The sequence below is a fragment of the Sparus aurata genome, chromosome 6 (assembly GCF_900880675.1).
Source record: "Sparus aurata chromosome 6, fSpaAur1.1, whole genome shotgun sequence".
Lineage (NCBI taxonomy): Eukaryota > Metazoa > Chordata > Actinopteri > Spariformes > Sparidae > Sparus > Sparus aurata.
Window position 1 is genome coordinate 35387724 of NC_044192.1, and position 22893 is coordinate 35410616.

The 22893-nt window shown below is 40.6% G+C and overlaps 1 protein-coding gene across 5 annotated transcripts in view; it reads right to left on the reverse strand.

Moving 5' to 3' along the window:
- LOC115583819 (dihydropyridine-sensitive L-type skeletal muscle calcium channel subunit alpha-1-like) overlaps positions 1-22893 on the reverse strand; it is a 277692-nt gene that overhangs the window by 233930 nt on the left and 20869 nt on the right. For all 5 annotated transcript variants that reach the window (XM_030421006.1, XM_030421010.1, XM_030421011.1 and 2 more), the window contains 4 exons: positions 19290-19371; positions 16429-16589; positions 9576-9801; positions 8289-8496 (listed from right to left, as the gene is read on the reverse strand). In XM_030421006.1, coding sequence (XP_030276866.1) covers positions 8289-8496; positions 9576-9801; positions 16429-16589; positions 19290-19371 — 677 coding nt within the window. The remainder of the gene's footprint in view (positions 1-8288; positions 8497-9575; positions 9802-16428; positions 16590-19289; positions 19372-22893) is intronic.

Genomic DNA, 22893 nt, shown 5'->3' on the forward strand with positions numbered 1-22893 from the left:
ACTCTGGCTTGGAGGTGCTGACCTTCATCCAAACCACTTCATACTTGATTCATACACTGGTGGCAGTATGCATGGGTCCGTCTCATAAATCCAGTTTGAGCATGTCGAAAGTGGTTGATCTTGGCGTCTTAGCGGAAGAAAAAGCAGAGTTGACTTGGAGGTGGTCCATTTCTCTCTGAGGGTGTGTTCTCATTTCTGTAGGGATTGCTGGAGGCAACTGGGTTGCACAGGGGGCTCCTCCACATCAAAAACATTTAATGTTTAATAAACACGAAGCAGTCTAAGGCTCATCCAGCAAGGATGTAGACTATTACTCTACTGGAAATTTCTTGGACCCAGAAATTGTGTTTCCTATAAACTTGTATGATTGAAATGTAATCTATAGGCCTAGTGGATGAAATTCAACTTGGTTGCTAAGAGTTGCATGTTGGGCAATTTGCGTAATTGGCATAATGAACTAATTAAGGAGAGACACTACAGGTGAAGAATTAGCTCATTATGCTAATTACTAAAATTGCCCAACATGCAACTTCTCTTAATCTCATTTGCTAAACCTATAGATGACATTTTAATAATAAAAGTTAATAGTTGGGCGCGCAGGTGGTCGAGTGGTTAGAGCGTGTGCCATATACGCAGCCGGCCCCGGTTCGATTCCGGCCGGAGGTCCTTTGCTGCATGTCACATCCCCCTCTCTCTCTCCCATATTTCTATCTGTCTACTGCTTAATAAAGGTGTCTATGCTGAAAAAATCTTAAAAAAAAAAAAAAAAACAGTTCATAGGAAACAACATTTCTGGGTTTAGAATGGGCCATATAGGGGTTTCCAGTAGACTATATGGCCTGGCTGAAAGTAAATCTGACGTTTGTGGATGCTCCCATTTAGTAACTGCTGCACATGAAAAAGCCAGAAATTGCTTCTGCAACCTAATGTGATGGAAAAGTGTCAGGTCGCAGACTTGCAGCTGCTTTTAAACTCTTCTTACATCATTGCTGATCCAAAGGAACTGCAGTAGGTTAAGGCACATTTTCAGCCAATGGAAAATCTGTGTAATTCTTACAGCCAGGTGAGCAGATTTATACACAAACATACATACATACATACATACATATGCATAAACATACGCACATATACATACAGTATACACACATACATATAGATGTATACATAACAAAAAGGAAAGCATATACCTCGGCTCGCCAGCACTGAAGCTGTGCACTAGACAAGGCATGGTTCACATGGATTTAATCACAATCACAAATGCAAGATGACTGCTAAGCAATAATTAAGTGGGCACAGTTTTAAGTTTACATAAGTGCGTCAAAATCGGATCCCAGACAGAGAAGAATTTGTCCCTGGAACCCCTGAGAGTGTATTTTATTTTCTCTAATTGTATGAATTGTGTCAGGTCGCTAAACCACAAAGAAACTTTGGGTGGATTTTTTTATTTCTAATGCAATAATATTCTTCTACATGCAAGCAGCGCAGTAAAAGCAATTAAGTTTATATAGCTTTTCCTTAAAGGAGAACTTCGGTCGATTTAAACATGCAGCTTCATTGCTCAAGCTACCCTTGACTTGCCAGTACCGAAGACGCGAACACATTTGGTCCAACCATTACAGAGCTCCGTGAACGGAGATTTAGCATTGACAGCTAACAGCATGGGGTCAGAACTTTACACTGTGTTTTAAGCGTCTTAACATGCTCCACATCTCACACCAAAAGTTATGCAACATCAGCAGACACCTTACAACACAGCACTGTAGCGTGTATGACTGAAAATGAATAAAAAAGTAGTTAAAACAGTGTGTTTGTGCAAGCAGCCACGTACCTGTTTGTTGACATCCGCGTCTTCCGGTAGCTAGACCAAACTAGTCAATCCGTCGAGCACGCGCTTACTCCCTCACTGGTGGAGACGGAAACGTATTCCAGCATTTTCGTGTTTTTGTTCATAATGTACATGTCCATCTTACAGCCTGTCATGAGCCATGAGCCTAACAATAGCCTCTTAAGCCTGTTAAGTGAACACTCGATGGATATACTAGTTTGGTCTAGCTACTGGAACACACGGATCTCAACAGACAGGTATGTAGCTGCTTGCACAAACACACTGTTTTAACTACTTTTTTATTCATTTTGAGTCATACACGCTACAGTGCTGTGTTGTAAGGTGTCTGCTGATGTTGCATAACTTTTGGCATGAGATGTGGAGCATGTTAAGACGCTTAAAACACATTGTAAAGTTCTGACCCCATGCTGTTAGCTGTCAATGCTAAATCTCCGTTCATGGAGCTCTGAAATGGTTGGACCAAATGTGTTCACGTCTTCGGTACTGGCAAGTCAAGGGTAGCTTGAGCAATGAAGCTGCATGTTTAAATCGACCGAAGTTCTCCTTTAATGTTGTATGTTTTCTATCTGTGGTACCAAATATGGCCATAGCTACATTGGGTTGGAGATTAATATTCAATGCTTCTGAAAACGTTTTAAAGATGGTAGACCAATAGGTTGCCAGGGCTGGACATGACCAAAACATATGTGTTAAGTGTGTGTGTTTCGATACTTATCACAGCTTGCATCGGTGTTAGGATATATTTTAGCCAGTCTTGCTTTGGAGTAGTGGATGCGGTGTAGGAATTGTGAATTGTATAATGCTTATTTTGGCACAGGAGGTGCTGTCGTTTACTCTTAGTAAAGCGCTCTCCCAAATGTCCTCTTCTAAGTCCTCCCCCAAGTCATCCGCCCAGTCTGCTCTGATCTTTGCCAGTGTTGTGTTTTTAAAAGAAGCTATACAATCATTAATTCTTGAGAAAAGTCTTTCAGAATTGATCGGAGATTTTAACATATCATCTAGACCAGAAGATGATGATATGTATGAAAAGTTGGGATCATGATTTTGAAGGAATTGGCGGACTTGGAAATATCGAAATAAGCTAGACCGAGGGAGGTCAAATTTGTGCGATAAATCCTCAAAACTTGTTAAGGTACAGTAGTATGTATATGTCCTGAAAATTATGAATGCCTCCTCTCTGCCAGAGAGTAAATTCAGAGTCTGACCTAGCTGGGGGAAAAAGGTGATTATTGTGTATGGGACCTAGATGGAGAAGGTTTTTAGTCCCAATGCTCCGTCAAAGTTGAACCCATATTTTGAGGGTGTTCATGACTAGAGGTGGGAAAAAAATCGATATTGCAATATATTGTTGTGCTCACTGTCACAATAAATAATCGATACACTGACGGCAAATATCGATATTTTATTACAACACACATTATGGATTTACCCCGTTGTCACCGTCAGTACTTAATCTATCCTGTCCTGTTTGTGGGGGCGCTAGTCCCGTATATGAGGGTAAAGTAGGCATAAGCAGCGGCCGGTGAAGAAGACGAGTTACCAACAGAAGAAGAACAGATGCAAGAATGGCGGATAATACGAACAACGAAAAACAAATCAAAGACCCACCCGCAAGTTTCCACTCTAAAGTGTGGACCCACTTTGGCTTTTACGAGACAGATGACGGGAGAACACTGGTGCGGTCGTTATCGCCGTCAGCGGGGGGGGAGCGTTCGTCCGTCAGCCGGGGGACCGACAGATGAACGGACGCTCGTCACCGTCAGTCTGGGGGCGCTTTTTTTTAACGAGAAGACCACGGCAGCCCACTAACACGCGCTATAAAGCAGCTTACATTGAAAATGAGTATAGCGGCGCAGCGCCGCTGTTCCACCGTCTGGAGAGAACCCTGAGCTGGACACATTAAAGTGCATGAACATTAATAACATGTCTTATGTAAGCCAGGACAGTGCTTTCTGATACTGAAAAGTCAGTAGCAACTTGTTTTATGTAAACTTGGGCCCGTTTTAGTTTAACAATAGTTAAACAAGATAAGAATAACATAAAAATTAAATGAAATATTGGGCACATTTCAGTATGCAACCAATTATGTGCAGAGTTATGTTCACCCATCCAGTACCTGGGAAGTAGGAACATAAAAGTGCTTTGGGTCAACTGGACACATCAAGGCATATTAAATTTATAGAAAATAAAATAAAATAAATGCAATAGATGCATAAGAAGTTTTCCTTTTTATGGGTATTTTTCCTTTTTCAGTTACATATCGTGATATATTGTTGATGAAATTTCTTGCAATATATCGAATATTGCAGATATCGTGTATCATGATATTATCATTATCGTGGGCCGAATATCGTCACAGTATCGAATCGTGAGTTACCCGTATCGTCCCACCCCTATTCATGACTATAGGATTGTTAGTGTATTGTAAGAAAGAGAGGGGAAATCTGGAGGTGACCAGGGCTCTGAGAGAGGTGGAGATGCAAGATGCAGCTTCAAAGTGGCACCAGTCTGCCTCGGGAGTATGGAGCCAATACATGATATTTTGAACATTTGAAGCCCAATAGTAGTGACAAAAATTTTGAAGGGCTAACCCACCTTGGTTTTTAGGCCTTTGTAACAGTTCTAGCTGTATTCTAGGCTTCTTCCCGTCCTATATAAATGAAATTAAAGCCCTATCAATAGATTTAAAAGGTTACAGTAAAGCACCGTCCTGTATTCGAAAAGCCAAGACATTTACAGGATAACAGTTCAATTTGTACCCAGAAAAGGCACCAAACTTCCTCAGGGTGTAGATAATGTGAGGAGCACATGAAACAGGGTCAGATACATACATTAACAAATCATCAGCGTAAAGAGATACTCTATGCTCTCTCCCCCTCCTATGAATCCCAGTAATTGATGGTAATGTTTTGAGTGTAAAAGATAAGGGCTCTATGGCCAAGGCGAACAGCAATGGACTGATAGGGCAGCCTTGACGGGTGCCCCTTGACAGATGGAAATACTGTGAGCGCTTACTGTTAGTGATTACAGAGGCTTTGGGAGAGGTATATAAAATTTTAATCTATGAGATAAAATTAGGGCCATATCCGAATTTATTTAAACATGCAAATAAATCCCCATTCTACCCTATCAAACGCTTTCTCCGCGCCCAGCGCGATAACCACTTCAGGTACCACGCTGGACCAGTTTGGTCAGCAGGTATCATGTCGTGCATTGTGGTTTCAAGGCATAACACAAGGGCTTTGGCCAAGATCTTCACATCACAGTTTAGGAGGGAGATGGGTCAATATGAGCCACATTCTGTGCTATCTTTACCTGGCTTAAGCAGGAGAGCAATTGATGCTTCAGTCAATGCCCGTGGGAGTGACCCATGGGACAGAGAGCCAATAAACATATCAAGTTAAATTGTTGATAGTTAAAACTTTTTAAAGAATTCTATGGGATACCCATCAGGGCCTGGTGTCTTGCCACTCAGCATTGCCTTTATTGCAGTAATAATTTCTATACAGTTTAGCGGAAGCTCGGTTTCAGTCCTATGAACTGTTGTTACAGAGGGAGCCTGGAGGTTATTGGAGAAATCCAAGAAGTTCCATGTCAGAGCAATCATTTGTCATCTCTGATGTATACATATTTTAAAAGAATGAGGTACATTTTGCTTTTATTTCTTCTGGGTCAGGAGTTAGTTCACCACCTTCTCTCCGAATCTGTGGGATTTGTTGAGAGGCTGAGCGGCACTTAAGTTGGCGTGCTAATAAACGTCCAGCCTTGTCACCATGCTCATAGACATACCCCCGTGATTTTAATAGGAGACGTTCTGTTTTCCTGGTTGAAAGCAAATTATACTGTGTTTTGAGGTCCAGTTTCCTCTTGTAAATCTCAGGTGAAGGAGAAACAGAGTACTGAGCATCCACCATAGATATTGCCTCAATAAGCTCCTCTTGCTTAAATCTTTTCATCTTATTGATAAGTTAGCTGAATACAATATAATCTCACCCCTGATTACAGCTTTTAGTGTTTCCCACAGGAGAGAAGGAGAAATGTCATCTATTTTGTTGGAGTTTATAAAGTCATCTATTTTTTGGGATATCATTTCACAAAAGCTCTCATCGGCCAGGAGGTCTCTGTCTGGTTTCCAGGAGGGGTGTTGTAACTGGTAGAGAGGAAATGCGAGATCTAGTGATACAGGTGCATAATCTGACTCTGCTATAGATGAATATTCAACTTTTTTGACAAAGGGGAGAAGGTTCTGGTCAATGAAAAAATAGTCTATTCTGCTATACGAGTGATGTACACTAGAAAAAAAAAGAGAAGGACTTAATTTGCGGAAATAAAAAACGCCAGGGGTCAACACCTCCTATCTGGTCCATAAAAACTGATAATAGCTTGGCTTTTTGAGAGTGATTTGTAAATTTAGAATTGGAGTGGTCAAGTGCTGGATTCATCACACAGTTTAAGTCTCCGCTAAATATCAATTGTTGTGAATTCAGATCTGGGATTAATGATATAATTTTGCCCATAAACTTATCATCAGCGGCTGTGGCTCAGTGGGTAGAGCTGAGGACTAGTGACCAGAAGGTCACTGGTTCAAATCCCTGGCTCCCCTGGGCGGGACTGAGCTACAAGCCGAAGCATCCTTGAGCAAGATGCTGAACCCCAACACTGCTCCTGATGTGCAGTTGGCACCTTCGTGGCAGCCACTGCCATCAGTAAGGGCCCTGCGATGAGCTGGCGTCTCATCCAGGGAGCACCCTGGCCTTCGCCCATAGAGCCACTGGATTTGGCCCCAGTATCCCCGCTCCACCTTGAAAAAGGTGGTATAAAAGCGGTAACATCACCCGCGACCCGCATGGATAAAGCGGAAGAAAACGAACGAACTTATCATCATCCCAATTCGGGGCATAGATTTTTACTGAAACCACAGGCTTGTGGTAGAGGAGCCCTGAAACCATCACGAATCGTCCTTGCAGATCTGAGAAAACAGTGGTTGCATTAAACTGATTTTTTTTTTTTATGGATCAGTATGGCTGTTTCACAAGTTTTAGAATTGAGGTTGGAATGGAATACATTCCTCACCCATCCTTTTTTACGTCTGACTTGATCTTTTACCAATAAGTGGGTTTCCTGGAGGAATGCAACATCACATTTTAAGTACTTAAGATGATTAAATATCCTAGCTCTTTTAACCAGCCCATTCAGACCCTTTACATTCCAACTAATGAATAATATAGCAGCCATCTTTGCATCAATACAATTCACCATGTTTAACTAAAGAAAATTAGATGAGGGAAGAGAAAACAATAATAATAATAATAATAAAAGGGTAAAGCAATGATCATGTTAAAGTGCACAGTCTGGTATGTTTCTTCTCTTAAGTGAGTAAAGGCGAGTATATGTGGCAAAAATACGGTGGTGTCCCTTTCCCTAACCCTGTCCAAAAGCGAAAACAAAACTAGAACTAAGCCTATACTTGTCACTCTCACTGAGGCAAGCTGCAGGCTAAACACTATTTCAGAAAACTTCTGGTAGTACATTTTCTCAATACTTTTGCCCAGGAAGGCTCCCAGTTCCTGTGATTAGCTATATTAAAATCTCTCAACACCAAGGTGGAGACAACAATCAAGTGATTGAACAGCACAATAATTGTCAAACAAGTGGGCACACATGTGTGTGCATATATACATATACATATATACATATACATATATATGTGTATATATATATATATATATATATATATATATATATATATATATATATATATATATATATATATATATATATATATATGTCTCTAATAAAATGAGTGTATGCCTAGTCTGCAGTAGGGGTAGACATGTTTTTTAAGGGCCTATACTGAAACCGATTAGATATCAAGGAGACCGAAAAAACAATTATTGTCAAGTCTTGTCATAAATGAGAATAACCACTGATGAATAAATTTAAGAGATTCTTAGTAGTGCAATTAAGTACAATTTTGAGTTACTTTATTTATTTTTGGCATCCACTGTTCACAAAGGATATGTGTTGTGTGAGTTGACTTTGGGCTACACAAAGAACTCATAAACCTCCAAGGTTATGAGGCCTGGTTGAAGGATAGGACAGATACACAACTGCATTGTTCTGCTACTTTATACTTCCACTCAGTGTTTATAGGCTTAACAGTTGTGACATGTAACCAATTTGATGGTGCTTTGGGCGTGACATTGAGTGAGACCACAGAGGAGTGAGTATACAGATACAAAGGATGCTTATGGGTAGGAAAAGGCATAAATGTGTAAATACATCACACATATACATCATTTATCTTGCCACAGGTTTTCCTTCAATGCAGTTGCTTATCTGTCCTATCCTTTAACCAGGCCTCAAAACCTCAGAGGTCAACAATGGATGCCAAAAAGAAAAAAAAAATGAAATCCCCCACCTCCCACCAAAACTTTTGTACCTGGAACACAGTGATGAGAGCCTGAGGGAAGCTATCAAAGGTGCTGCGAGGTTTGGGCTGGTTGGGAAAATTGAACTTCCCTCCAAACACCTGCATACCGAGCAGGGAGAAGATGACAATGAAGAGGAACAGAAGAAGCAGCAAGCAGGCAATGGAACGGACCGAGTTCAAGAGGGAAGCCACCAAATTACTGAGAGATGTCCAGTATCTAGAGTACAAAAGATAGATTCAATAAATCATAAATCATTCTGCCATTTTTTTCTAACCATAAAATTAGGCTCAAACTGTTTTGGGATTTTGTGAAAATACCATTGACTCAATTGGGTTTTACTTAGATTCACTTTAAAGATAATAGGTTTAAAGCAGATAGCCATCATCAATGTCGATTTGGTTTACTACTTACTAAACTCTAAGGCTACACGACAAAAAACATGAAAACAAGTCTATTTCATGTTTAAGCAAGGACAGTTATTCTGGGTGGAGCCCAAGAAAGTCTTAAAGCAACCTTATGTAACTTTTTTTTTAACTTTACATAACAGCTTCAAAATCATTGTAATTGTACAGTGTCTTAAAACAGAGTCAATGGTCTCTCTGTCTATGTCACTCTGCCCAACATGTCTTGTTATTGCACTATGTTACTTCAGTGAGAGTAGGATCACAGTGTAACATACATGTATATTACAAAATACAAGACATATTTTAGTTTATTAGTTTTGTTCGTACTTAACAACTACATTACATCTGAAAAATTGTTATAGACCTGAGATTTGTTTTCCCTATAGTGCTGTTGCACCAAATGTCATTGCAATTTTTACATGATGTTGCTTTGAGTTGAGTATGGGTTTAACCTTTAGTGGTCTGACACACAGAATGGCACATGAAGTAAACCATTAATTGCAGCCACAGAGAACTCACACCCTCCCTGTTCTTTTAACCTTACTAATCCTTAAATATTAAATGAACCCTTAAAATGTTGTGAAAATATAGGGTCTAATTTACAAGGACCTTTCACATTTCTAAACATAATGGTGCACTTGTATAACAAAATAAGTATTTAATTTAAGTTCAGTAAAGTCTTCTGATTGAAATGAAGATGCTACACATCAAGGAGTCTACTTGCCAAAGTCTTTCTTTGGCAAAAAGTATGACTGAATATTTGGTTTGGTAAACAAGTGTTGTGTTTTAATTTGTTCAGTGAAGGCTTTCTGGGGAGTTAGTGATCAGATCAGTGAAGGATAATAACCGATTTCTTAACATAACAGCTAAACTTTAAAAATGCTAACTCACCTGGTGACTTTGAGGAGGCGGAGCAGGCGTATGCAGCGCAGCACAGAGATGCCCATGACTGACATGACGCCCATGTGGACAAGGATGAGCTCGATGATGCCAGTGGACACCACAAAGCAGTCAAAGCGATTGAAGAGAGACATGAAATAAGAGGGCAATCCTAGGGCATACATCTTCATGAACATCTCAAGGGCAAACATGGACAACAGCAGCTTATTGGCATTGTCTGTTGATGGTGGATGGGGGCCAAACAGCATTGGGAAGGGAAGAGAAAAAAAACAAAAAAAACATTGGAGACAGTTTTTTAATTGTGCTTAGTTTGGAGCACACACACACACACACACACACACACACACACACACAAATAATTTATATATTTTAAGTGGTTAATAGAAATACATTTCATTTTAAAAACTGTTTAGAAAGTGAAGACTGCTTCAGGCTCAAACTGGTAATATCTTACAGAGTTGCCAGTCATGTTTACCCAAGTGTTCCATTAAAAACTGATCCAGGGCTGCCCTGATCTGTGCCCAACTAATTAATTGATGAATAGCAGGTGGTTAATACCAAAGGCATATCGGACTGTGTATGGGAGGGACAGAAAGAGGTCCTCAGAGGGTGAGGGTTTAATACTATGATAGAAAGGGTTAATACACACACAATAATGGTACAGATATAGACCTAGTGGCAGAAACTTATGAGTGGGTGGACATTACATTTTCATTGGGGGGCACAACGCAGCATTTGATCTTGATGCACCATGTGAAACAAATTGAATTAAAGCAGCAAGCAGCGATGAACGGGCCCTCGCAGTCCATGCGCGTCGGGCCATGCTGCAAACCTCACACTTCGAACATGTGAAGTTTGGTCCCGATATGAATGAGGAAGTTCTTTCTTGATGATTTGGTGGCCTGCTCCTGCCGGTACTAAATAGTGTATGCTGAAGTCAGAAGAACTATCTGCAATCTAGACAAAAACAAAATGGACTACAGGTGAAAAATCCCTCAAACGAATTTGTGGTCAGTTATGTTTTGATTATTGATTGGCGGCGACGCTGTCGGAAGGTGTGCTCACCTTTTAGTTGCATGTCATCTTGTAGCGTATGATATGGAGGAAAAAAAACCATAAATGCCATGTAAATAGGATGTTTGTCTGAATTCCTGTGTCCAGTAGGTGGCGCTATGGATATGACACAGTATTGATGCATGGAGGTATTAAGGGCGACATTGTATACATGACTGATGAGTTTAGTATAAATGGGAAATTGTGTGTTGAAGTTATAAGGACTTGATGCTCCCTGGTGAAGCATGAAAATGGATGGCACCATGACACCCACCATGTTTGACGTAGGTGAACGTTTTTGATAACTTTTCATGTTCAAGGTCTGAGGATGATACTGAGTGAATTGGAAGTCTGTGGTGTTCAATCTGTAGGAGGATTTCGTTAAAGTACAAGGTGAGTAAATGGATCAAAATGGGAGTGAAATGGGAGCTTTGAAACAAAATGGCCAACTTCCTGTTGGAGTGATAGTCAGTGTGTTTACATGCACAGTTTAGTCAGATTACAGCCATAGTTCGACTATGCTACTCAACCAGACAACTGCAATTATCTGAGTATACATGCCGGTGAGAAAATTGGATTATTGGGCCAAAGCATGTCATACGCTAGGTGGCGCTGTGCCCATTTCAACTAGTGGTAACAGAGCCACCTCCGGCAAACCTCTTTACGTCACCAGCTGCCTCAGCGTTCAAGAAAGATGGCGTACGAAGAGTGAGACGAAGCTACATCTTTGTACATTTCGTATATGGTGTACATGATAATTACACAAACTAGGGGCACAATGGCACTCTTTCTTGCGGTGATTTCGGATAAAAGACGCCGCCGCCGCCGCCATCCGTCTACTTCCGGCTCACGGCCCCGGGGAAAAAATCTTGCGCCTGCGCAGAACGTAAAATCCGATCCGATCTGATGGAACATATACATGCAGGAGTAATGCGACTATCAATCTAATAATCTGGGTACTTTAATTCGACTAAGAGAAATCCGATCCGGTCCGATTTTAGTCAGACTGAGGTGTATACATGCATCTTAAAGATCCGTTCATAGTCAGACTAACCCAGTAATTCGTTTTTCTTGAGTGTCATGTAAACGCGCTGAGTTTGGTAACGGTCATGATACATATGCATAACGAATGTCATTCATGGATGTGCATGTAGGAGGTGGGGCTTGGATTTGTAATATTCCAGGGGGAGCTATAGAGTCAGGAGGGCATTGGCAATAATTGTACCAAGTTTCGTGTTAATCCAACTTACCAATGTGGAGATATAGAATACTTCAATTTAAATCATCAGTGGTAATCAGTGATCAGTAATTTGGTAATCAGCCAAAATTTTGCAGCTTTATGTCATTTGGACACACCAACGTGAAGATAAGAAATCAGCTTCCTGTTTTGAACGAAATCTGCATGAAGTTGTTATTTCATTGAGGAACACTCGTCATTTGCTTAAATCATTTATTGCGACAAATGATATACAGTTAGGCTTGGCGCTGAAGGCTCCGCTCCAGGAGCTCCCTGGATTTGACAAGCAGCATGCTAGGTCAATCTGGGGAGCGCAGTGCATAACCCCCCCCCCCCCCCCCGAAGAGTCGAAGCAACTACATAAATTGAGCCATTTTAGCCTCAGAATAAGCAGGTGGAGGATGGGGTGGTGGTGGCAAGCTTGCCGGCAGCAGCGATGTGCGTGCAGCAGTGTTGAGGGAGACAAGGGCATAACCATGGTATGGTTATTTGGTTATTTGGTATTTTCTTCTAGTCTTCAGGCAATACACTGAATTTGATTTGATCTTCTCCCCATTCTTTTTTTCGATTACTTTGTGTTCTGCATCGTTACTTCAAAAGATATGGCAACATGAACAGTTAATCTGTGGTAATACAGGGAGGCATTTATTGCCTTAATCCAAACAAAAAACCTTTACTAAAGGGCACAAAACACACATAATACATGGCCTGTGGTCCCTATAGTTTTTCTATGGAGGACCACCTGCTAAGTCAAATCAAATTGCTAAATCTGAATGAACTTTCATGATGTGTTTTTGTGATTGCTCCTTTAAATTATTAATAAATTAAAAACTAGGACAGGATTAGAGCAAAGTTTATAAGTAAATTGAAAAATCATTATTATCAAACGTTTTTGTTTAACACAACAGTAACACAACTACAATACAAAAATTATATTACATATCATATTCAGTATATTTATTTAAAAACCAGTAAATGTATTCATTTAAATACATGTTTCAATTGGAATGTATCAAGGTTATTAACCTTGTTATTATTATCATGGTCTAAGCCTAATTTATACTTTCTGAGTTGGCTAACAAATGATAAATGACCAGTTGCACATTGAAAATTAATATTAACTAATGCTGAAGATGACTAAAATATTATTTTCACCACCATTATCTACCTGGATATTGCTGGACTGAAAGGCCTCTGCATCTGGGTCGGGGTTTGGGTATGTCAGGGTCAGGGGTTGGGGATTTCTCTCCTTTCTGCGTGTCTTTAGTTCCTCGTTTTCTTCCGCATGATTGCTCATGTGCTTGAACAAATCTTTAGTGTTACCACTGTATTTTACTCCCTTCTTACAAATGATACAGGTCACTGTTGTGTAATTTTCGGCTTTGGGTCAGAAAGGTAACGCTGTGTGGCCTTGATGCCTGTCAGTCATGATGAGTCGTGTCTCGTCACCTCTCCGTTGTGTCTGCAGCTGAGCACTGTGGGCAGAGCTGATGCGTCTCTCTCTTCCTTGGCTGGGAGAGTTATCATACCGTAAAATACCAAAAAATAGACGGGGCGTTTATCTGTTTCAGTCACTTAACAGACCTGGCGGCAATGGGACCAGGCGGCAATTTGGGACAGGTGTTTAATTCCTTCCTCTCAAACATCCAGGATGAAAATGTCACAAACTTTGCCAGCTTCTCTGTGAATTCTCTGGCATCTTTCTGCAAGTGAAGTTGTTGCGGCGGAGGAAAGGATTTAACCAACCGGCACTTGGGCAAACTCCTCATCTCTGCTATCACTCACGGTGGTGTAAATTTGTTTCGCCATCGCCCTGATCATTTTGCGAGACACTCTCTCGTGGCGTGCCCGTTTGCTGATAACCTATCCCTGCATGTTTATCTCAAGCTCCTCACTAGCCCTCTTCCTTCCTCCACCAGGCAGCCTGGCCCTCTCGCTGTCCTCCTCGGACAGACGCTGAAGCTCAGTTTTATTTTTTCGCCAATCTCTCATTCTCTTGGGGTCAACAGGGAAATTTCTAGCAGCTGCTTCTCCTGAGTTTTCCTCTGCATATTTTACGACAGAAAGTTTGAATTTCAAATCATACTTTTTATTTTTTTGCTACACCAGAGCCATGGTGATCAGTGTGATATTGACTGACACAAAGCAAGCACGATTCGTGAAAAAGGCGATGAAGAAATTATTTGGAACTGGCGGTTATTTACCAAAATATACACCTGCACCCGGTGTGTAAAGGGGACCCTGCGGTTAATTAAAACCCCGGCTATTATTTGGTAATGTACGGTAGTTACCAAGGCAACGCGCAGCAGTAAAAATATTTAAAAAAATAATAATAAAATAAATAAATAAAAAACGGCCGTCCATTGGCCCATTATTGATCGGCCCACCGGGAAAAATCCCGGTACTCCCAATGACCAGTCCACCCCTGCAATAGCAGTTCTCTGGAGTGGCTGTGTGTGTGTGTGTGTGTGTGTGTGTGTGTGCGCGCTTGCGTTCAGGGGCACAAAAAAATATTTGCACCGGGGCCTATCACCATGATGTTATGCTACTGGAAAAAATACACGGACATTTAACTGAGGAGGATTAACTAATTTAATGAGGAAAATATCAATTTCATTAAAATATTAATTACATTATCTGCACTGATCTTCCAGCAGCAGAAACAATTTGTGTACCTCTACATTAACATGTGCACAGGAGGGACAGCTGATAAGCTTAATTGATTGTTTAAAACTTCTGACTTGTTTCCTTTGGAGAGTTTATGACTACAGCTTTTAGTGTTTATTAACTGTGCCATGATATTTGTTACAGAGACATTACTACTTGCATTGGAATGTTTAAAATAACTTAAAGCAGCCTCTCAAATCATAAAATCAGAGTGTATACACAGTGTGAACCTGCGTGTGTAGATGGATCCCGCAATCTGAATCATGTCCAGGGAAGCACAGGTGGGCGTATGTACAATTGCTATTTTCAGGACATGGGCGTTGGGCGTTAAAATGACAACTGCGTCAGTCTGAAACTAGCAATGACAATGCGCTGCACTGTGCACCGCTTAGAACCAAGCGTAAGAAAGAGCCCTCAGTGTTAAGATATGGGACCTTTAGATCTTTTTACATTTAAACATGCAGCTTCATTGCTCAAGCTACCCTTGACTTGCCAGTACCGAAGACGCGAACAAATTTGGTCCAACCATTACAGAGCTCCGTGAACGAAGACTTAGCATTGAACAGTTTGAGTCATACACGCTACAGTGCTGTGTTGTAAGGTGTCTGCTGATGTTGCATAACTTTTGGTGTGAGATGTGGAGCATGTTAAGACGCTTAAAACACAGTGTAAAGTTCTGACCCCATGCTGTTAGCGTTCAATGCTAAGTCTCCGTTCACGAAGCTCTGTAATGGTTGGACCAAATTTGTTCGCGTCTTTGGTACTGGCAAGTCAAGGGTAGCTTGAGCAATGAAGCTGCATGTTTAAATCGACCGAAGTTCTCCTTTAACATAGATTTTATTACATTTATTTGTATAAGTTATTTTGTCAATGCAACTTGTAAACTATTACCTTCTTGTTCTATTCTGTAAATGCGACATCTATTGCATGTTTGTCCATCCTTGAGTTTCGTCTATTTTTTTCTTTTCTCCCTGTTAACGTTTTTTCAATATGGCAACTCAAGGACAGGGGATGTCTTTCACTGTTCAGATTCTAAAGCTTACTGAGAAAATTAGGGCTATTTAAATAAAATTGATTAGATTTGATTTAAAGTCTTACTTTTGGTGTTGTCTTCAGGATCACTACCACTCAGTCCTAGGGGAAATGCGGATGTGTGTGTTTTGCAGTATGTGGGTGTGTGTTTTTATATGTACAGTATCTGTATATATTTTATATGTTCTGTGATTCTACTGGCATATGTTGCAAAAATGTGTATGCTTGTATGTATAGGTGTGTGCGGATGTGTGGATGCATATGATATTTTATATGTACAGTGTCTTATTTTTGTAGTCTTTATTCTAATTATATGTATTTATTATGTATGTTTAAGCTCCGCTCAGACAGTGAGTCTAAATTATGTTTTACACACTAATGCACTGACAATGTAACATCTAAATCTTACACACTGTCTTGTGTCTAACAACACAATTATTCTTTTGGTTTTTTCTCTCCACTATATCCATCTTGAATCCTGCAATTGGAGTCATGACACTTGCTTTCAGACCTGTAATGACACCAATTTATTAAATCTTTTTCCACCAATAAACAGTTATTTTTGGAAAGAATCATGTAAATAGGTCTTCTGATACAGCCAAATCTTTTCTGATGCCATGTTTGTTGTTTGTTCTGTCTCTGCCATTGCTTTAGACCTTTCCACCGTTTACAGTCGTCTGACTGCATCGACTGACTTACCTTTTCCTCTTTTCCCAATTACTCTCAAAAGTATTTATACCTTTCCATCTAAACCTGCTCCTGGAAAGATTGTCTCATTAAAAGGAAGTTGATAAATGTTCTATCACATCCCAAACACAAGATGAAATGCATTTAGGAATGTCAGGTGTCTCTCACCTTGCCAATTTGTAAGTCTCTGAGACTGCTTGTGGTGTTCCGTTGCGATGGCCAGCGTATTGAAGAGGACGAGCACAATCACCCACCAGTAGAACAGTCTGGACTTCACATAAACTCTGCATTTACGTCGTAACCAGCGATTCCACTTACGAGCCAGCTTACTGCACAATTGGGAAAGAAAGACGAGATGATTTAGGAGAAATGGTGAGTCCAGTCATGATGACTTTTCATTGACCGTGAGGAACTCCATTACTCTTCCACCTCTTTTCTACCTTTTCCCCTCATGCTTCTAATGATTTCCAGGGGCACTTACAAACTACTCCACCATATTTCCTCAAATAATGGCAGGGATCTCTATGTTCACCTCAACCTCAGATGGGAACCAGGCCAAGCTTTATTTGAAGCAGGCTATATTTCAGATTCCCTCTTATTTATACGGTATAAGCTACAATATAAACACCGATCAGGCATAACATTATGACGACTGACAGGTGAAATAAATAACACTGACTATCTCTTCATCATGGCATCTTTTAGTGGGTTGGATACATAAGGCAGCAAGTTAACATGTTGTTCATGTGTAAGAAGCAGGAAAAATGGGCAAGCATAAGGATTTGAGCAAGTTTGACAAGGGCTAAATTGTGATGGCTAGATGACTGGGTCAGAGCATCTCTTGTGGGGTGTTCCCGGTCTGCAGTGGTCAGTACCTATCAAAAGTGGTCTAAGAAAAGGAACAGTGGTGAACTGACAACAGGGTCATGGGTGGCCAAGGCTCACTGATGCACGTGGGGAGCAAAGGCTGGCCCTTGTGGTCCGATCCAACAGACGAGCTACTGTTACTCAAATTGCTGAGGAAGTTAATGCTGGTTCTGATAAAAAGGTGTCAGAACACACAGTGCATTGCAGTTTGTTGTCTATGGAGCGTCATAGCAGCAGTGCCAACAAGACTTGGCCTCTGAATTCCCCAGATCTCAATCCAATCGACCATCTGTGGGATGTGCTGTACAAACAAGTCTGACCCATGGACGCCCCACATTGCAACTTACAGGAGTTAAAGGATCTGCTGCTAACATCTTGGTGCCAGATACCACAGCACACTTTTAGGGGACTAGAGGAGTCCATGCCTTGACAGGTCAGGGCAACATAATATTAGGCAGGTTGTCATAACGTTATGCCTGATCGGTGTATATTTAGTCATATTTTAGGGAAAAAAGCATGCTTGTTGTCTGGTCCACTCCCATTTACCCTGTTCACTCTGTGTTATGCTGTTGAACTCAACTCTTCCTAGATAAATGACAATGTTCACATTTAAAGCTTTCTGCTGTTTAGTGAACATAATCCCTTAAATTCTGAACAAGACTTTTAAATGTCACATTGGCTTATGTAAGATTGTACCAACATGTTTCAACAAATAAAATGCCATCCACCTATCAAAAATCTTTAACATGGTGAGCATTGGCCCTGAGTGTGGATTTCATGTCACTAAGATGCCACTAGAGCAAGGGTCAATTTATTATCTCAAGTGAAACGGGATCATATTTTTAGAAATATAAAAAAAATACAAAAATACAAAGATGAAACACAAAAGCTCCAAAAAGTTGAAAATAGTCTGATGGGGCGTTAGCAACCCAGAAATAACAAAGATGTTGGCATGGACCCCCGAGGCAAGAACTGGTGTGATGTCACCCGGGACACCTGATGCCGGAACTGACTGGACGTTGGCTGGGGTGCGAGATAGGCTTGGCTCTGGGGCACTGGGCAGTGAAAAAGCAGCTGGGCAGCAGAGAAGACGAGTAGCTGGACAGCAGCAAGGATAAGCAGCTGAGCAGCAGTGAAGAACGATGTCAGCAGAAGCCATGCTTCTTTTGGTTGGACCTGATGGTGATTCCAGGTAAGCATATGGTGAAGCACTGTGCTTAGAGTTTGCCAGCTGGTCAGCCAGCTGGAAGATACTGGGTTCCAGAGCGGAATGAGAGCAAGAAGAGGGATGTCAGGGAGCCTGGATGTGGTTGGGGACCTCACTTTCTTGAGGGAGTCCCCTTGTAGGCTATGTGGGTTCCACAGAAAGCAGACTCTTGGGACCTGTCAGAGATGTCACCAGTCTTAGTGACCATCAGCTCAGAAACCGTCTTTGGCAGGTGGCTAGCAGACCCTGGAGCTGACAGGAGACTAGCTGGTTGGTGGCTAGCTGAGGCTGGTTAACTAGAAACCTGGGGCTGAGAACTGAATGGACAGGGTTAGCATTTCCAACAAAGTCACTCTAAGAATAGCCACTCCAGATATTCCAGATTTCAGCTGCACCTTTAGCTTCCCTTACCCAGGGATTATAGTCCATCTTCATTCCAAAAAAAGATAATGATAATAATCTTCTCCACAATGTCTGTGCCAAAAATGAAATGAAAGGACAGATTGTTCCTCATATCCTACAATTGCATGCTACTGTCTGCTGATTCCATATTTTTAGGTCAGTTTGTCATGGTTCACAGAAGGGGAGCGAAATGCAAGACACGGCCAGGCAGATACCGACTGAAGGTGGACTTTAAGCAACATGCAAGGTTCCATTACAGTATTACAAATGTCGCTATGGTGATTTGTGGCACTTGTTGCAATAAAATCCAGTTTGGCTGAGACATTAATATTCACATACATCTGCAGTGACTGAAATTACACTAGACTATTTCTATTAACATGAGTAATCCAAGTGTTGGGAATTGCAAGAAAACAATATTGAATTTATTAAAGTAATTTAAATGTACATTATGCCCCCTGGCATCATTGGGACTTTTATTAACCCAACCACTAAATTTCAACAACGTTTTATTCTTGAAAGAAAATATAGTATAAAAATAACAAGTACTGACTAGTAATAGATGATCAATTGCAATGTGTCCATTTTGCTGACACTTCCAGACTCTGATCCTCCATGTACTGTGGTAAGCAGACCTAATGAGAAAATACAAAAATACAACACACATCATAGGTACAGTTATATAATTCTAAAGTTAATATTAGAAAGCAGTGTACATATTCTGTGGTATTGTCTTTCACAAGATGTGTCAAAACATGTTTTTTTACATATGCAGTAGTGCATTTTGTGGTGCAATTTTAGCATCCCCTAGCATCCTCCAATATACATTGACCAAGAAATAATCCCCCAAAATATTTTTTTTAAGGATTAATCTAACTAATTGTGTGATTCTTTAACCTTTCTTGCATGGCCTTGGATTGTGCCAGCAGGCCAAAGTGGCCATAGAGGACTCACACAGGCCAGGGATAACATGCCACAGTTGGTCCTTCTTGCTGTGAGGTAACAGTGCCAACACCTGCATCCCATTGTTGCCTTCTACATCGCAAGTGCTGCCCTTCACTAAGTAATGTCTATAACTTCAGCTTTCTCAACAACATTGTCAACACTGGGCAATCTGTTAGCTAAATTTGTTGCTAACCCAGGTACATGAATAGCACTGAAGCAAAGTTGACTTGCTGTCATCATCATCATAAGAAGCTCAAGCAATTGGTCAGTACATGTGCCCCCTCCACCTGCTCTTCATTGCCCAGTCTTCATAGATTCATAAGCTCCATCATCTCATCAGCCTTCCAGTCGCAAAGGACTCATCTATCAGTATCAGTGGTGCACTGGCAATAGGGCATACCAGGACAATTCTCAATGGCCTGCTGCGTTGTTGGGCCGTTCAGACGCTCTCGCTTGCACCGGACCTACCATTCTAACAATCATTACTATTGACTAACCAGAAGGAAAAATCTGAAAACAATATGCTAGGGGTGGGCGATACTGCAAATTTTGGTATCGATCCAATACCAAGTAAATACAGGGCCAGTATTGCCGATACCGATACTGATACTGATACTGATACTTTTTACTTGAAAATTCCTGATCAATTAATGATTTTGTATTTTTGCCTTTAATTAGTTGACCATGATTATAATAATGATAAACACAGGACAAAGATTTTAGCCAAATAAGAAAATTATATTTAACATAATTAAATCTATAACCTATCTGCATGTAGCCTAAATAGGAATACTAATGTTCCTTCAGCAGATACACAAAAGGGTTATTAAATTCTTGAGGTAGGTTATATATCTTAATATAAGTATATATTTTTGAGTTACAGTGAACCTGAGTGAGCGGAGTGAGAGAGGTGAAGAGGAGCGCTGCGCTTAAGGACTGAGAGAGACGCTGCGCTCACACAAACTGTGAATAAATGCAAGTGATTTGCTGAATTTATAGAAGAGAAACTACAACAAAAATATCGATCTCATCACGCTAGTATCGATTCGATACCAATACTCACCTTGGTATCGATACTATCGATATTTGGATCGATCCGCCCACCCCTACAATATGCCGTCACAGCTTGTAATGCGACTTACATGCATCAGATGTGCAAAAGTAACCTCTTTAAGTTGGGAACTCTGTTGCTTCTCATCTTCTCATCACAGAAGATGGACTAGCTGAATTAGCACATTTTTGTGGTTATAGCATTAGGTAAATGCTGTACAAGTGAATTAGTTGCGTTTTCACCATCCTAAATACCGCTTATGTTGTTAGTGCTAATTTTGTGTTAGCTAATGAATGCCTTTATTAGCGTTAGCAATGCTAAAGTGTTAGTAAGACCAGATCGATTAAAGTATTTTTATTTTACCGACTACACTTTCACATCACACACTTTAAACTCTATATGTATTTAATTTGCCTCTCTAAATGACCTACTGTGGCCTCATAGAAACACAGTCTTGGGTTTAAATCTTGCTGAGCCAGACAGACTTTGTATTTGTCATTTCCTTGTTTATTGTCATGTACATAAGTACAGTATAAGACACGCAAATGTGGTGTATTGAAAACTGTAATTGTCACAGAAGTAAATGTGTTTACTGCCTAAGACTGAAACGTGCAAAGTCTGGCATGAGAAACCCAGAGGAAAATAAGCAAATATAGATAATGTATTGAATTTCTTTTTTTTTTAACATTATTCTTTTTAAACTGTCATGTGCTGCTTAAATCACACTATGGATTATTTGTAAGGAATTTTATGGTAGGGGATTAAAGTTTGAAGTTTTATGTTATAAGGAATTTTGTCTTGCCTCTTTTTCAGCAATGGCTGCTGCCCAGTTTCCTGGCACGTCTCAGCATGTCCTTCAAGAAGCAGCAAGGAAATTATTTTTTTTCTTTTTTTAAATTTTTACCTAGTATTTTACCGAAGGAAATTTCGGTGAGGGTCACTCACAAGACACGTGTGTGTGTCACCCTGAATATGTGTATATGGGTGTGTATGTATGTATATAGGTTAGAAAAAAGGTAAGGAAGGTAAGCAAGCGCCAACAGCAATGAATAACACAACAGCCGTGGGATACACAGCAGTCATCTCTCTGTCATAGATCGGCAAGCGAACCAAGGTTTGTTTACTGTCTGCCGATTGAACAGAAACGTGAGTGTACTGAGTGGATCAGCGCTAATTAGCTCCTTTAGCTTCCGTCCAACTCGAACTCATTTTGCATGCAAGTGTGGGGTTAGCTGCAGCATCCTGGCAGCAAGTGTTGTGTAAGCAAACAGCGGGATCGATCAGGTTGAAGGACTGGGCCTCAATAGTCCTGTCTCCTTCTGAAGAAAATGTTCTTCCTTCTGCAGGCGATGAGGAACGACTGGGTTGAACAAAGTTCTTCCATGGATTCAAAAAAAACGTAATAAAGAATATTCTAACAAAAAGGAAAAGGAAAACAGTCTCTGTCTTGTCCAGCAGGTTAGGAACTGTAGCCTAGGTCAAAACAAATTCAAATGTTTCACCAAAAAACACACACTTACGGTAACTGCTGAATAAAAGCTGGAGCTTCTTCACAGCATTGCGTTACCCTGGAAATGCAACGGGCAGCAGGGCTCCACTGCCATTAAGCCCTGAGTCATGTCAAGGTCTTTATACCAGAGTTTCATTGATTGCGGCAACTTTGGTCCAATAGGGAGCAGGGTTAGAATTTGGGATGGACATTGCATTAAAGTATAATTTGCTGGACCCTCAGTTCCTTTCTTCTAAAGTCCTGCTAGTTTGAGAGCGCCTTGTTGTAAGGTTTCTGGTTTTCCTTACAGGCCTCGCTGTTGTTTTGCAACACATGCATCAAAGGGGGCCTAAAATGCCAGAGATAACTATACAGCTAGTTAAACCAAATGTAAATAAGGAAATGGCTCAATATCCCATCTGCACCATCAGATTCTACCACAGGATCAACTCCTCTGATCTCTGAACCACCACTAGTTTCTAAATCCAGACTTTTTAAAGCATGATCAACAATGTGTATTTGGATGGCTAACAACTTTTTTCAACACAGACAGTTGGAAAGTTAATTACAAGAAACCCAGTGTCTAGTGAAGGTGCCTCATCAAAATATATCTGACAAAAAATGTTCTGACAACCAGGAAATAAATAAAAAGCACCTCATGAAGTCAAGTAG